This window comes from Castanea sativa, chromosome 3, assembly GCF_040712315.1.
Source record: "Castanea sativa cultivar Marrone di Chiusa Pesio chromosome 3, ASM4071231v1".
NCBI lineage: Eukaryota > Viridiplantae > Streptophyta > Magnoliopsida > Fagales > Fagaceae > Castanea > Castanea sativa.
Window position 1 is genome coordinate 30,998,500 of NC_134015.1, and position 16,359 is coordinate 31,014,858.

At 37.9% G+C, this 16,359-nt stretch overlaps 1 protein-coding gene across 10 annotated transcripts in view; it reads left to right on the forward strand.

Annotated features, from left to right (window-relative positions):
- LOC142628275 (uncharacterized) overlaps window positions 1–16,359 on the forward strand; it is a 61,217-nt gene that overhangs the window by 15,560 nt on the left and 29,298 nt on the right. For 4 of the 10 annotated variants that reach the window (XR_012843009.1, XM_075802362.1, XM_075802353.1 and 1 more), the window contains 6 exons: window positions 4,045–4,131; window positions 4,232–4,348; window positions 4,445–4,508; window positions 4,638–4,780; window positions 12,921–12,968; window positions 13,045–13,113. Coding sequence is in view for 9 of the 10 variants with exons in the window: in XM_075802362.1 (XP_075658477.1) it covers window positions 4,045–4,131; window positions 4,232–4,348; window positions 4,445–4,508; window positions 4,638–4,780; window positions 12,921–12,968; window positions 13,045–13,113 (528 nt within the window). In the remaining variant the exon portion in view is untranslated. Of the gene's footprint in view, window positions 1–2,573; window positions 3,257–3,293; window positions 3,524–3,572; window positions 3,923–4,044; window positions 4,132–4,211; window positions 4,349–4,444; window positions 4,509–4,637; window positions 4,781–12,920; window positions 12,969–13,044; window positions 13,114–16,359 lie in introns of those variants that run through there. The other 6 variants (XM_075802357.1, XM_075802360.1, XM_075802361.1 and 3 more) reach the window with 6 other exon arrangements.

A 16,359-nucleotide genomic window follows, 5' to 3' on the forward strand; every position in this document is an offset into this window, starting at 1 on the left:
TGAAACTATCCACATCCTCAAACGTATGACGACTGTGCTCCTTCCATATGCACCACATTAAACACAATGACGCTAAATTCCAAATGTCTGACGAGTGCTTCCCCAGCCAATTTCTCCAACCAAAAAGAAGATCAAGCACCGTTTTTGGTAAGACCTAGAAAACCCCAAAAGATCAAAATATGAAACACCATACATGTTGAGCCTTCTCACAATGTTCTCACAATGAATCAATAAATGATTCAGTCTCCTACAATAGCAACACATCCAACACCAATCAGCAAAATCAAACCCTTGACACCTCATATTATCACCAGTGAGTATCTTATTCCAAGTCGTAGTCGTAACAAAGAGAGAAACTTGCCTAGGTGCCTTCACTCCCCAAATACCTTCCCAAGGAAACGTTGATAGAGGAGGAGTCTCGTAGAGTCTTATAGTGCAAGTGAATGTTGAAGTTCCCATTCTTCTTCAACGTCCATCTCAATCAGTCCCCATTTTCAATTAAAGGGGTACTAACCTCCAAAAATGAAGAAAAGCCACCATAGAACCCACCTCCTAATCATTCACATCTTGAGTAAGCCTCTTTATTAATGGCTATTTCATATGAAACTAGAAATGTCCCTCGAAGAGGTTGAACCCCACACCAACAATCATGCCAGAATCTCATTCTATTCCCCACCCAAATATCAAACCGAGTATGTTGACTAAAATCCTCCCAACCTATATGAATATCTCTCCACAAACCACAACCGTGAACACCTCTGCCCATCTTAGATGTCCATCCCCCCCCTTTTCCCTAAACTTCATAGCTATCACCCTCCTCCAAAGACGATTCTCCTCAACCCCAAAACGCCATAGTCATTTTTGTAATAGAGCTTTATTAAAGGTAGTTAGTTTCCTTATTCCCAAACCACCGTTGGCCATAGTAACACACATTTTATCGGTTTATCCTATTCTACCAAGTGTTGTTTAGATTCACCCCCATACCTTCGTAGAGAAAATCCCTTTGCAGTTTTTCAATCTTATTCGCCATACTGGTAGGAATGTTAGAAAGTGATAGGAAGAAAGTAGGAAGACTTAATAATGTACTCTTAATCAAAGTCAATCTACCACTTTTGGACAAATACAGCTTCTTCCATACTGCCAATCTTCTCTCAAATTTCTCCTAAGATAGGATTCTGAATAGAACAATACTTATGAGAGGACCCCAGAGGCATGCTGAGATAAGACATGGGTGGGTGGATTCCCAACCTTACACCCTAAAAGCCCTGCCAAAATATTTACATTATCTACCGCTCCAATTGGGACCATTTCACTCTTTCAAACATTAACCTTCAAGCTAGTGACTGCTTGAAAGCATAGAAGCAGCATCTATACATGAAGAATTTGCTCCACATTTGCATCACAAAACAAGATTGTATCATCGGCAAACAGAAGATGTGAAACACAAACTCCATCACCCCGCCTACCATTAACCTTAAAGCCTTTAATTAAACTAGCCCCCTCCACTCTCTTCAACATCCTACTAAAGACATATATATGTATTGCTCTTACATATTCATTATTGCTCTTAAATTGATATATGTTTAATATTATATGAAAAATAAACGTTTAACCATATATCAAATTAAAAATAAAAATATATTTAGTAATTAATTAAAACATGTGTCATTGCCGTACCCGTATCCTAATTTTTTAGAAATTGCCGTAACCTTGTGTCGTACTTGTATTTGTGTTCGGCTTTCTGGTGGCAGATAGGCATCAAAATAGGGACATCGGTGAAAAGAAAGGTCGGAAGCTTCTGTTGGATTCTCAAAATATTCAAAATTTGAATTTACCCATTATGAATCTCGGGAAAGAGATACTAGGCAAGAGTCATGCGAAGGTATCACGGGTTACAAGTGGTAGTGGGAACATTAGTGGGAATGAAGTTATGTCTTTGGATTTAATGTTGTGTGTGGAACATGGCTACATGGCTTTGATGGGCACTGAAGGATTTTTGTGGTATTATACGATTGATGTGGGACCACGTGATTCCTCTAATCCTCAAGCGAGCCAGGCCCTCTCTTAAGAGGCCCAAGCTATTGTCTCGGAACCTATGAAAGAAAAACACATTTAGCAAACCTATCGGGGTCCCAAACCTAGGCCCTATCCCAACTCTCTTAAATTTTTTTACCAACTCTAAACCCAACTATCACAAATCCATGGCCCACCTTTTGTCCAACTCCCATAGACCCGTTACTCACCCTTAGCCATTTTCTCACACACCTGGTTCTCACCCTTAGCCCAATTCCCTCTAAACCCTTTAAACGCATCTCGCCCAAGCCCATCCCTTATCATTTCTCTCAGTCATTTCTCTTCTCCTTCTTCGTCTTCCTCAAACCCAGCTCTGTATCTCGCTGCTCTGACAACCATCATCTTGGCCGATTCTCCTTCCAATGAGGGGTCCGCACTTTTCGATGCGCAATCATGTGCCATCGAGGTTCTAGCTCCTCTAGTGAACCTACGAGACCCCTCTTGCATTAAAGAGAAAGAGAGGTGGCGTTGACCTAGCCCTTCTCTGCTCTGTCCTCTACTTTGACGATGCCTGTGGTCTATTCCCAACCCCAAATTGAGACCGAGACTCAAATGTGCCTGTGGACCACAGTACATTTGTTTGTCAGGTTCAAGATTTGGAGTTAAAATGGGTTGCCTCCTTTAAGGATTTGATTTATGTTGCACTAATCTAGAATAAATCAAACCCTTAAAGGAGGCAATTGATATCTTGAACTAGTCTAACAAAAATGACATTCCAATGGTACTTGCCCCTTGGAAAGATATTAGCTCTGCCACTTGAGTGTCCCTCTCAAGTGCAAATAGTTTGGGGAAATTCTCTTTCAAAGGAAGCCTCCCACACCATGAATTGTGCTAGAACTTAACAAAAGAGCCATCTCCCACCTTATAACTAACAAACGAATTAAAAGTGTCTTAGCCTTTATTGATATTCTTCCTCAAGCATACCCCATATTTTCCACTACTCTTCTCCACAAAGAATCCCTCTCAGCCACATAATGCCAGTCATTTCCCCAATAAAGTTTGATCAAATAACACCAAGTCTTAAATTCCTATCCCCCCACTTTGGCTTGGTTCACCTACATTTTTTCAACTAACCAAGTGATACTTAGCCCTTATTTCCCATCCCACCCCACAGAAAGTCTCTTTGTATTTTTTCAATACATGGGCGATGCTCAGCAGGATAGGAAACAAAGAGAGGTATTAGGTGAGAAGGCTGGATAAAGTACTCTTTATCAATGTACGACTCCCCCCCTTAGAAAGGGTCATACATTTCCAACCTGCCAAATGCCTCTCCATTCATTCTAGAATACCATTCCAAATGGCCATTGCTTTTGAAAGTGGATCCTAAGGGAAGACCCAAGTACGTCATGGAAGCCGAGTTACCTTACATCTCAGGAATAATATCTAGAGCTTCAACATCCAACACCTCACCATCCGGGACTAGCTCAGATTTCCCTAAATTTACCTTCAGGTCAGAAATAGCTTGAAACCACATGAAAACTGCCTTCAAATGCCACATTTGCTCTGGATCTGCCCCACAAAAAAATGTATCATCTGCGAAGAGAAGTGAAATCATTTACTGATTAGTGGCTGGACCACAAACCGAGACCCCTGAAATATAATTGCATTCCTCGTCCTCTCCAACATCCCACCAAGAGCCTCCATCACAAGAAAGAACAATAAAGGGGACAAAGGATTGCCTTGTCGCAGTCCTCTTGAGCTCTGAAAAAAGCCACACATGTTGCCATTCACTAACAAATACATGAGCAAATCCACTTACTCCATCTATAGGACCAAACCCACATCTTCACATAGGAAAACAAACCATTTTTTTGGCAGAATTTTTCCCTTCAGTTCATCTTGTGCATATGTAATTGTACATTTATTTGAATGATGATATTTTCCCATTGCATTTTTTATCTTGTATTTAAAGGATCATATTTCTCTTGTTTACGCTGCTTATGCAGTTAATTCTGGGTCTTTTATATTCAGGTATATGAAAAATACATACGCACTAAAGCGCTTTCGATAGTTTATTATTGCACCTCTATGCTGGTGGCAATGAGTGGTGTATATAAGGTATGTTCTTGACGTTAGATCTTAGTTGTGCATATTTTTGAAGTGTGGTCGGATTTAGCTTGTTTTATTATGATTAACAGATCAAGTAGTTTATGTCCAGACAGAAACCACTGCATTAATAGGACCTATGCTTAAACCATGGATGGATCAATTCTCTATTATATTAGAACATCCAGTGCAATCTGAAGATCCTAATGATTGGAGCATCAGAATGGAGGTTGGTGTGGTGCTTTTATCAAAATCTGCATCAAAATGTGAGTACTCATTGTACATCAGTAAGAATTAGTAATTGAATATCTCTTGTTGCCATTAGGTTTTGAAGTGTTTGAATCAGTTTGTTCAGAATCTCCCTGGCCTTACTGAAAGTGAATTTATGGGTAAGTCAGCTGCTGTGTATTAGTTGATGTTGAAACTAATAATTTACTTATTTTATTTTTAAGTTCTTCTCATTATATTTGTGAAAGGTATGTATGTATGCATGTATCTAACACACTTTCTCTTGCCAGTAATTATCAGACCATTGTGGGCAACATTTGTATCTTCTCTTGGAGTGTATGTGAGGTCATCTATTGAAGGTACAGAAGATTCATTTGAGGGAAGATATGACTCTGATGGTGCAGAGAAGAGCCTTGATTCATATGTTATCCAGGTGACAATAATGATGCATCTTGCAGGCAGCAACGTCTATAAATATTTCATATTAAGTAATAAATCTTTTTAAGAAGTGCTTCATAGGAGGGTGGAAGCCAAATACATAATGACTATATGTAAGGGCATAGGAAAAAAAATGAAAGCTATAGTGACTATATGAAAGGGCATAGGAAAAAAAAAAGTAGTAACAAATCAAATCCTAAAATTTAAATGTCAATAAAAGCTGAAAAAGAAGTTGAATATCCTAAAGTACGATGAATAGCAACCAATCATACAAGACCATAAAAAAGCCCATTTTGATCTCTCCTATGGACTTCTCCTTGCCTTTTTTTTTTTGTTGATAAATAAGGATATTTCATAAATCAAAAGCTCTAAGTACACTGGGAATGTACATGGAAAGGATTACATCAAGAACGGAAATTACAATGATCAAGCATAACAAAAAAATTAGAGCAAGAAAAAGAATTGAAAACAGAACACCAAGTAAATAAAGAGCGTAGGAGGAGAGATTTAATCTCATAAATCGATCGTTCTGTCCCCTCAAAGCATCTTGTTCCTTTCCCACCAAAGACACCATAACACACAATGTGGGATAGCCCGCCATAGGTCTATATGCGCTGTCTACCAAATAGACCCTGCCAAGAAGCAAATAAATTCGCAACACTTTGAGGCATCACCCAAATCACACCAAAAAGGCTCCAAACCATAGACCATAGCTTGAAAGCAATGAGACAATGAAGAAGAAGATGGCTTACCAACTCCCCACTTCTTTTACACGTATAACACTAATCCATGACGAGAACACCTTATTCCACAATCTATAAAGTGTCAAAATCTTGCCTAAGGCGGTAGTCCAAGAAAAGAAAGCAACTCTAGGAGGGATGTTTGAGCGCCACACAGGTTTTCACGGAAAGAGGTTGTCATGGGTCGAGAAGAGGGATAAATAGAACTCACTAAACTTAAAGCCCTTATTCTTTGTCGACTTCTAGCAAAGTTTGTCTTGCCCCTCACCAGTAAAGGTCATAGAGTGTATAAGATTCCAAAAAATATCAAATTGTTCCGTCTCCCAATTATGGAGCTCTCTATAGAATCGAAGATCCCAAAATAGTTGTGGATTAGGAAAAGACATGACATCCGCAAGATAGGAATCCTTGTTACAGCTAAAGCTATAAAGATCTGGAAATGCCTCTTGAAGAGTATGATCTCCACACCACAAGTGATGCCAAAGTTTAATTCTACTACCATTGCCAACTTTGAAGATGATGGATTTAGAGAAAGCTGGCCAGCCTTGTATTATAGCTCTCCACATACTAACACCAGAAGCAACTGTTACTTCTTTTGTACACCTCTCACCCCAAATATTCCCATACTTGATCTTGATAACCTACCGCCACAGGTGGTTTGTCTCTATGCTGTACCTCCACAACCATTTACCAAGCAGAGTTTGGTTAAATTTTCTCAAATTCCGCACACCCAATCCACTAGACTTCAAGGGGTTACACACCTGGGCCCAATTAACCAGATTGTATTTGTGGGAATCATCAATAACACCCTATGATAAATCCCGCTGGAGTTTCTCAATGTGATTTGCAACATCCACCGAAATAGGAAAGAGAGATAGTTAATAAGTAGGCAGAGTTGAGAGAGTGCTTTTAAGTTATGATGCACCGATGCGGCAAAATGGCCGCCGAACCTATGTTCGACGTGGGGTGCGGCAGGCGACGCTGTTGCCTGCGTGTCGGTGCTGTGTTGGAATTTTTTTTTTTTTTTTTTTTTTTTTTTTCATTTTTGGATTCGCACCGACTCGCGCCGATTTGGCTTCGATGCATTCCGATTTATGCCGATTCGGGCCAAATCGGATCATATTGGCCGAATATTGGTATGTTTCAGCTGGAAAAAGGAAATCGGCCGGTTAAAAAAAAAAAACTTAAATCGAAAATACTTGATATGCCGCTGTCGCCGTCTTCACCGGCCTTACCCCTTTCTTCTTCTTCTTCTTCTTCTCCTTTGCTTCGTCTTCTTCTTCCTTCTTTTTTGCGAGCCCTGCATTTGTTCTGTTCCTTTTTTTTTGATAAGTTTTGTTTTTGTTTTTGTTTTTTTTTGAAAAGGATGTTTAAATGCCTTTGGTCAGAGAGGCTTTATTTTGTTTTTTTTGCCTCTCTGACCAAACACATGAGCCTTGAGCCATCTTTTTTTTTAATGAGAAGCTACACCTATTTTAGTACTAGCCACATATATTCTTTATTTTGTTTTTGGGCTAACCAAATAGGTGAGCCACTAAGCCACATCTTTTATTTTATTATTATTTATTTATCTATGGGAACCTTCATCTATTTTAATATCTTTGTCAATAATTCAAGTGTCAAAAACTTTTGTGTACTTATCACTATCTATCTGTTTTTTTTATTTTTTTATTGTTGTTATTATTATTATTATTATTATTATATAAAAAAGCATGCTTAGCAATACATAAAATATATAAATAAAATTATTTGTAATAATTTTTTAATCGCCGCATCCTGCTACACCCGCACTCTATTTTTTCAAAAATTGCCAAGTCCTACTCTTGCACCTGTACTAGCACCCGAATCTGGAAACGCACCTATACTTCATAGCTTTTAAGTAGAGTAACCTTACCACCTTTTGATAAATACAAACACTTTTAGCTTGCTAATCTTCTCTCCATTTTTTCAAGAATAGGGTTCCAAATTTCCCTATCCCTAAATTTAGCTCCCAACGGAAGTCCTAAGTTAGTCATTGGCAGCGAGGACTTCCTGCACCCTAAAATGGCCACCAGCTCACCCATATTTAACACATCACCAATCGGAACCAATTCGGATTTAGCTAGATTAATATGCAACCCTGACACAGCCTCAAATGAAGCTAAAATGTCTCAATTTTCCAATTTGAGTAGGTAAAGTATCGTAGAAAATTAGGGTATCGTCTGCAAAAAGGAGATGAGTCATCATTAAAGGGTATGAGATTTGGGAGCCACAATGAATCCTGAGATATGACCAGCCAAAACAGCCCCATCTAATAGCCGACTTAAAGCTTCCATCACAATAACAAATAAAAGCGAAGATAGTGGATCACCTTGACATAGTCACCTAGAACTCCCAAAGAAATCTTTAGGGCTACCATTGATCAAAATAGAAAATTTCACTGTGGAAATACAAAACAAAATCCACTTCCTCCACTGCTCAGATAACCCACATCACTGTAGCATATACATGAGAAAGTCCCAACTTATATGATCAAATGCTTTCTCCACATCTGGTTGACATAAAACACCTGGAACTCTTGCCTTCAGTCTACTATTCAAGCATTCATTAGCAATTAAAACCGAGTCCAAGATTTGCCTATTCAGCACAAAGGCATTTTGGGTTTCAAAAATAATCCTCGAAATAACCCTTTTTAGCCTATTAGCTAGCACCTTGGATAGGATCTTATAGATGCCACCCACAAGGCTAATAGGTCTAAAGTCTCTCACGCTAACAACATTGACCTTTGGAATAAGAGCAAGGAAGGTGGCATTAAGGCTTTTCTCAAAAACAACTTGGGAATGGAAGTTGCCAAAGAGCTCCATAATTTCCTGCTTTAAAAAGTCCCAACAAGCCTGAAAGAAAGCCATTGAGAAACCATCTGGCCCCAGAGATTTGTCACCATTGCAATCTTTGATAACACCAGAGACTTCCTTTTCTTCAAAGGGCATGTCCAACCAGGCTGCATCCTCTCTGGAAATCCTAGAAAATTCCACTTCATCAAGGAGTGGTCTTTGCCCTTCATTCTCGGAATATAACTTTTTTGTAAAAGAGGGAAATGCAAGCATGGAACTTGGATTTGATGTCAATTCACCCTCCACCACCAAATTGTTGATGGTGTTAAATCTTCTATGAGGATTTGCAGTTCTATGGAAGAACTTAGAGTTTCTATCTCCTTCTCGAATCCAGAGCGCCTTAGATTTCTGTCTCCAACAAATTTCTTACATAAGGGTTACCTTTTCAAGCTTAGTGCGAAGCCAATCCTTCTCCAATATCTCCTCATCTGTTACAGGACAGAAATCTACAATCAAATCTAAATCGTTTAGATCTTTCCACAACTTGCGCATCTACTTTCCACATTCCCAAATTCCTCATTCTATTTCTTTAAATCCAGCTTCAAAGCTTTTAGTTTGCTTGCAATCCAAAAGCTTGGGGAACCTCGAAATGTGTAGGATTCCCACCAGGATCTCACTTTGTCCACAAAACCATTTGCCTTTAACCACATGTTCTCAAACCGGAATGACCTACTATCCCTCTGAAAATTCCCCCCTTCTACAAGGATTGGGAAGTGATCTGAGAGCAACCTTTGGAGTCATCTTTGACGAATGTTCGGAAATGTTCTTCCCAATCCGAAGATAGTAGAAATCTGTCAAGCCTAGAGTGCGAAGCCACCTCTCTAGAATTAGACCAAGTAAATGTACCCCTTTCCAGAGGCAAATCTATAAGACCTTGTTCCGAAATAAAATCTGAAAAATCAATTGTGGCAGATGTAAAGGTACTTGAACCAGAACGCTCTAATAGAAATCGCACTGCATTAAAATCACCACCCAAACACCAAGGCATACTCCACCAACTACAAATTCTAGCCAACTGCTCCCAAAGCATTCGCCGATCATGGGCAGTTTAGACCATAAATACCAGTAAAAGCCCATTCAAACTGATCCTCTACATTTTTGCCTTAAAAAGCCATATATGATGATCTCGAAAACACTTCTTCTTGCTGAGTGACAGTCCAAAACAAATACCATTGAACGAAGCAAGCAACTGATCTCTAGAATTATCCACATCCTCAAACATATGAGGATTACGCTCCCTCCATATTCACCACATCAACCACAATGGTCCTTCTAAATGTTTGATGAGTGTTTCCTCAGCCAATTCCTCCAACCAAAAAGAAGATCAAACACTGTTTTTGATTTTTTGGTAAGACCTAGGAAACCCCAAAAGATCGAAAGGCAAAATACCATAACTGCCAAGCCCTCTCACAATGAATCAACAAATGATTCATAGTCTCCTCACAACAGCAACACATGCAACACCAATCGACAAAATGAAATCCCAACTATTCTCCAGATGAAGATATTTTTTGCTGAATAATACAGCCTCTGTTGGAATTTATTTTTGGGCAATGATCTCTAGCTGAAATGGCACTTCCTTCAACAAGGATGGGTGGGGTGAGATCGTGGGTTCAAAACCAATGGCCTATTGTAATTCCCATGCATGATTTCTTCACCAACACTACGTCTTGCACCTCATATAGCAGTCAAGAAAGAGCGTTTAGCTCCAGATCCCAATATTGAACTGGCTGAATAAGAACCAACTTCCAATGTGACACATTTCCTAAAAAACTATGTAACTGGCCATGTTTCTCTCTTTTTGGAGCAGCAGAAAATATTTGGAAATTGTGTACTGTGCAATGCAACATTGCATCTCCATAACATAGGATAAAGGAGAACACAGTCAATCCAGATATAGAATTCCTAGGTCAGGTCTGGAAGTTCTTGGGTAGTTGATATTTTGAGTAATTTAGGATCATTTCGATTTAAAATTCCTAGGTCAGGTCTGGAAGTTCTTGGGCAGTTAATATTTGGAGTAATTTAGGTTTAGGTTTTGGTGGGAACAAAGGCTGGAAAAGAATAAGGTATATAGGGCCTTAATGTTGAAAAGGAATTGTAGGATTTGGGGTAAAAATAAAGGGGAAACGCCAAAGTCTGGGTTCTGGGTTGCTGTTCCTGGGCGATAACTGTGAACAGTGTTTTGGCTTTTTATGGGGATTTATAGCTATTTGATGGATGAGTGGTTTAGGGTTTTGAACTTTTAGATTTTAGGGTTTAAAAGGCAACAAACTTATCTGTGTTTGCATGGTTTTAAGCTATGAAGCACGGCTGCGTTTCCGGATTCGGGTGCAAGTGCGAGACTTGGCAATTTTTGAATAAGTAAGGTGCGGTGGGGTGCGGCGGGGTGCGGCGATTAAAAAGTTATTAAAAATATTTTTATTTATATTTTTAGTATATTGCTAAGCATATTTTTTCACATTATATGAATATATACCAAATTTAAGAGTAATAGTAGATAATAACTAAAACATGATGTTCATAAATTAAATACAACTCATAAGTTTCAAACTAAAACATTTCATGATGTTCGGAAATTAGAATACAACTCACAAATTTGAAACTAAAACAAAATAAAAGATAATCAACAAGACAATCAAACAACACCATCATCATCATCAAGATTAATAGCTTCACTTCGAACTTCACTTTCACTAGTAGTTGCACTAGTGCTAGCATTCCCAATAACCACGGCCTCCAACTCTAGCTCATCAAGTGTAAGGGCTACATTCTCAAGAATTCCAGCTCCTCCATGTATGTTGCTCTCATTCCAAGAGTCTCCTGCAATATCTTACATCTTTGTTGCTATGTTTACGTACTCCTCATTGTGCCTTGACAAGAGTCGAAGATTAGAATGCACATATACCAAATCCTTAGTGCATGCAGGAGCCATTTGTTTCTTTTTAAGGAATGAATGAATTTGTATGTGCTTCAATTCCTCTCAGCACATGAGGATGAACAAGGTTGTTCAAGAAGTTTAAAGGCAAGGGTTTGAAGAGTTGGAAATGAGGAGCCATGGTATAGCCACCAAATCAAAGGTTGTAAGGCCCACCTATCTGTCAAGACATCTGGTGAAGGAAACCTCCCTCTTGAAAATGCAACAAACTCAACTTTCACCACCCTTAAGTCATTCTCATCTTCAAAGTATCGATCCAAACACTTGCTCCTTTCCATAGAAATTTCATGATCCCGATGTAGAGTGATGCATTTTGGATTCTCTGAAAGCCATTCAATGGAGTAATACCTAGTTAAAGACTAAAAAACGAATATAGATGAAACGTGTGTTTTACTAAAAGGGGGAACTATAGAAAATAAAAGTAGTTACTTAGTATTTAAGGAGCCAAGCAATGTAGTGGTGTACAATTTTTAGTCCATCGATCAATGAGTATATCATACACCACACCCCAAAATGAGCCGATATATTGCTGCCTTCACCTTCTCTATCATTGAATCCCACATCTCTTTTATAGCATCCTTCAACACCCCAACAATATAATGTTTGTCTTTGAACTCACTTGACCCATCAATTGCCTTTATAAACACTGGACCCCCATCTGATACAACCATAATATTAATAAGAGGCCTCCTTTGTGGATCTAACCATCCATCAGAAACTATACTTACACCATGTTCAAGCCAAGAGTCCTTAATTGGTTTCAGAAGTCTTTCAACATGAGCTATTTCTCTTTGCAAAAGTGTTGTTCTCAAGGCATTGTATCCAGGAGGAACATAACCCAGAATGCTATGGGTAGCAGCATATGAATAGGAACTATGATAAGAGGGGTTTCTCTTTAGTGGGCTGGTGTCGTTTATGTTCCTATAGCAAGGAAATAATGGAACATTTATTGCTCCATTGTGATGTTTTTTTGTAGTGGAGTGAAGTCTTTCGGATGTTTGGGGTTCACTGGGTGGTGACTCCAACAGTTGTGTCACTACTTAGTAGTTGGAGGAGTTGGTTTGGAAAATACTATTTAGGCGTTTGAAATATGGCACCGTTTTGTTTGATGTGGCTAGTGTGGAAGGCATGAAATTCTTGCACGTTTGAAGACACCGAGAAATCCCTAGAGCAATTGAAATCCTCTTTCCTATGCACCTTTTTTGAGTGGGCTTGGGTTTGGGGATTCACTCATTATACTTCCATTTTTGAATTCAGAATTCTCTTAGTTTTTTTGTTTGATTATTTGTAATTTCTTGGAAACTTTGTGTCCTTTCATTGTGAACATGAAGTAAATCTTTTTCTCAATAAAGTTATCACTTATTAAAAAAAAAAAAGCCCATGCCCAGAAACTAGAAAATTACAAAATTTCCACACTAAAAAATAAATAAACTAAAATTAAAATGAAATTGGCTTCTTGCAGCCTGCGTCAATCTCCAACTGCATATTAATCCATTACAAGTGATGCATTTGGTTTTCTTGCCATATTGATTATTTTGTATTTGTTCAAAAGATTGATTTCTTATGCATGTACTACTGCATGTACAGCTGTTTGAGTTTCTGTTGACCATCATGGGTAGTGCAAAACTGGCAAAGGTATGGTTATGTTTTGGAACCTGATTGTGTTTCATCTTTATTGCTCTCTATTATAAATCAAACATTGCTGATGTAGGTTGTTGCAAATAATATCACGGAGTTGGTGTATTATACTATTGCCTTTCTGCAAATGACTGAACAGCAGGTAATTCTGTGTTTTATACTAGTAAACCACATTTCCATAGACATAATTATGTTGAATTGCAGCAATGTTTACATTTGTTAAGGTTCATAAAAAAAATTCAATGAACTCCCATCATAATTTGCTTGTAAACAGAATATGACAGTATATGACTTTCCCAAACCATTATTACCTTATGCACATCAGTTAGGCTTTACCTGAAAAATACTAACAAATTGTTTGATTTGCCACAAACGTAATGTCCAGGGGGTTAATTGTTCAAGTCAACGGGCCAAATTGACACACATCAAAGTCTAAGGGTGATATTTGTAAAATTTTGAGCTTACGGTGCAACTGACCTCATTGGATAGAGGACTGAACATTTTTGATGTTTAGGATAGGATTGCAATTGACTTTATAGCTTGTGATGAGAGCAATTAAAAAAAAACCCCACACAACCAAAAAAGAAAAGAAAAGAAGAAAAAATAGAACCCACACACCAAAACACACTTCTTTTTTTCATAGGTTTTGAGTGTTCTGGCCCTGGGTGCAAATTGTGGAAAAATAGTCTGTTTTGTTCAGAATGTTTTGAAATTGTAATTTAAGGAAATCTGTTTAGTGACTACCCTTACAAATTAAGAACGTATGGGGGTGCTAAACGGTCTGGTCTGGTGCGGTTTTTGCTATTTTTTTTTGGTACCAGACTGATCTGTCTAGTTCCATAATAGCCTGGACCAAATCTGACCGGACAAGTGACTGGTCTCAACAGGTCCGGATGCAATTGGTCCTGGTCAGTCTGGTCTGGATTTTGGTCCTGGGTTTGCACTGTTGGTCTTCCAATTTTTGGGCTTTTGCTAATAATTTTGTTTTTTTTTTTTAAATTGAAAAAAAAAAACTAATTGATTCAAAAAGCTCAAATATATTTTCCATTGTATTAGAATAGATTGAGAGGAGAGAATGGGAGAGGTAGGTTATAGACCTTCCAATAACTAAAAGATAAAGATAAACAAGTAAATAAAAGATAAAGATTAACAACTAATCCTAGTTGAACTCAAATACTAATCCAAATACTAAACTAATCCTTATCTAAGAACATGAAATTTAGTCCCTATCATAACTCAAACTAAACAAATAAAAACTTAAAATATAAAATTATCCAATGAAAATCCAAAATTAGATTTGAAATAATTTCTGGGTGTAATCTTGCATCAATTGGTTTATTGTAATATATATATATATATATATTTTTTTTTTATTTTTAAATGATGATCTGAATGTGTGCTTCTCTATTTATTTATTTTTGTTTTGATAATTTGATAGTTCGATAATTACAACAAGGTAGGAGGGATTGGAACCTAGATGTGTCTATTGGTTGGAAATACTAAGAGGTGCCAACTAGCTACAAGGCTCTTGGCAATGTTTATATGCAAAATGAAAAAATAGTCTATTTTGCTCACAATTTGGGTGCTTCTCTAGGTTGTTATGTTGTTATGAAAAACTGAACAAATTTTTTATTTTTTATTTTATAAGTAATAAGATTTATTGATATAACAAAGGAGACACCTAACTACACAGGATGTGTATAGGGGGTAAATAAATCAAGTACAAAAATTACATAAATTAGGTAAATCTAGAATAGAAGATAAGAATTGGTTTCGCAAAGTTGACAACCAATCCAATAAGGATCTAAAGAAAAATAACTTGGGGTATGGCATGAATTTCACATTATCTTCAAAGCACTTGCTATTCTTCCCTCCAAAGACACCCTAGCAAACCATGGGGAACAACTATCCATATATGTCCATTTCAAGGACGACGAAACCAACCTTGCCAACAAGCTAGGAGCTTAACAACAGAATTAGACACAACCCAACTTGCTCCAAATAAACCCAAAACTGTAGACCACAGATCCATAGAAATGGGAAATGAAAGAAAAGATGGTCAACCTATTCATCATTACACTTGCACATATAACACCAATCGAAAATCCAAACCTTCTTTTTTCTTAAATTGTCAATCGTCAGACATTTTCCCAAAGTAGCAGTCCATACAAAAAAACAAAGCCACTTGAGAAGGGATCTTCAATTTCCATATGCTTTTTTGAGGGAAAAAAGATCACTTGGGCCAACTAAAATACGATAATAAGCACTAACCATAAATCCCTTATTTCTATATGGGTTCCTGCACATTTTATCTTCCCTAATCCCCCTTACAAAAGATCCTTAAATGGTATCCATGAAGCTTGACAAAGCCTCCAATTCCCAATCATGAACAACCCTAAAAAAACTTACATCCTAATAGAGGACCCCATTGTGAACTTCATAAGCTTAGCCACACTTACCTCCTTGTCTCGGAAAATTTTGAATAATTCAAGATAACTAACAGCCAAAGATGTCTCCCCACACCATTAGTCTTGCCAAAACTTCACCCTTCACCCTTCACCCTTCACCCATCACCAAAATCATATAGAATATAATGAGACAAAGAAGGCCAACTCCGGCTAATATGTTTCCACAAACTAACACCATAGGGACCAAAAACTGAACCAGTACACCAGACACCCCGTACACATCCATACTTCACCTTTATCACTTGCTACCAAAGAGCATCTCTTTCAAGTCCAAATCTCCGCAACCACTTCTCTAGCAAAGCTTCATTAAAAAGTCTCAAATTCCTTATTCCCAAACCACCTGAAGAAAGAGGAGCACAAATAGTAGCCCATATAACTAGGTGAAATTTAGGTTTATCCCCCAGACTACCCCATAAAAAGTTCTGTTGAAGTTTTGCAATTCGATTAGCCACAAAAGTAGGGATAGGAAATAAGGATGGAAAATAAGTAGGTAGATTTGATAGAGTACTTTAAATTAAAGTGAATCTACTTCCCTTGGATAAGTACTATCATTTCCATCTTGCTAATCTCTTTTTAACCTTCTCTAGAATTGGGTTCCATATTTTCTCATCCTTGAATTTTGCACCAAAAGGAAGAGCCAATTATTTCATTGTAAGAGTACCTCGCTTACAGCCAAGGACATTCACCAGTAATTCGATGTTATGAACCGCTCTCATAGGTACCAATTTGGATTTACCCAGATTTGTTTTTTGGCCAGAAGCTGCCTCAAACCAAATGAGCCCCATGTGGAGAATCAAATTCTGACCAAGGTTGGCATCACAAAAAAGTAGAGTGTCGTAAGCAAAGAGAAGATGAGAAAGCGCCAAAGATCTTCCCTCTAAATCACCCACTCAAAAACTTGACAAGCGAACCTTCATGGA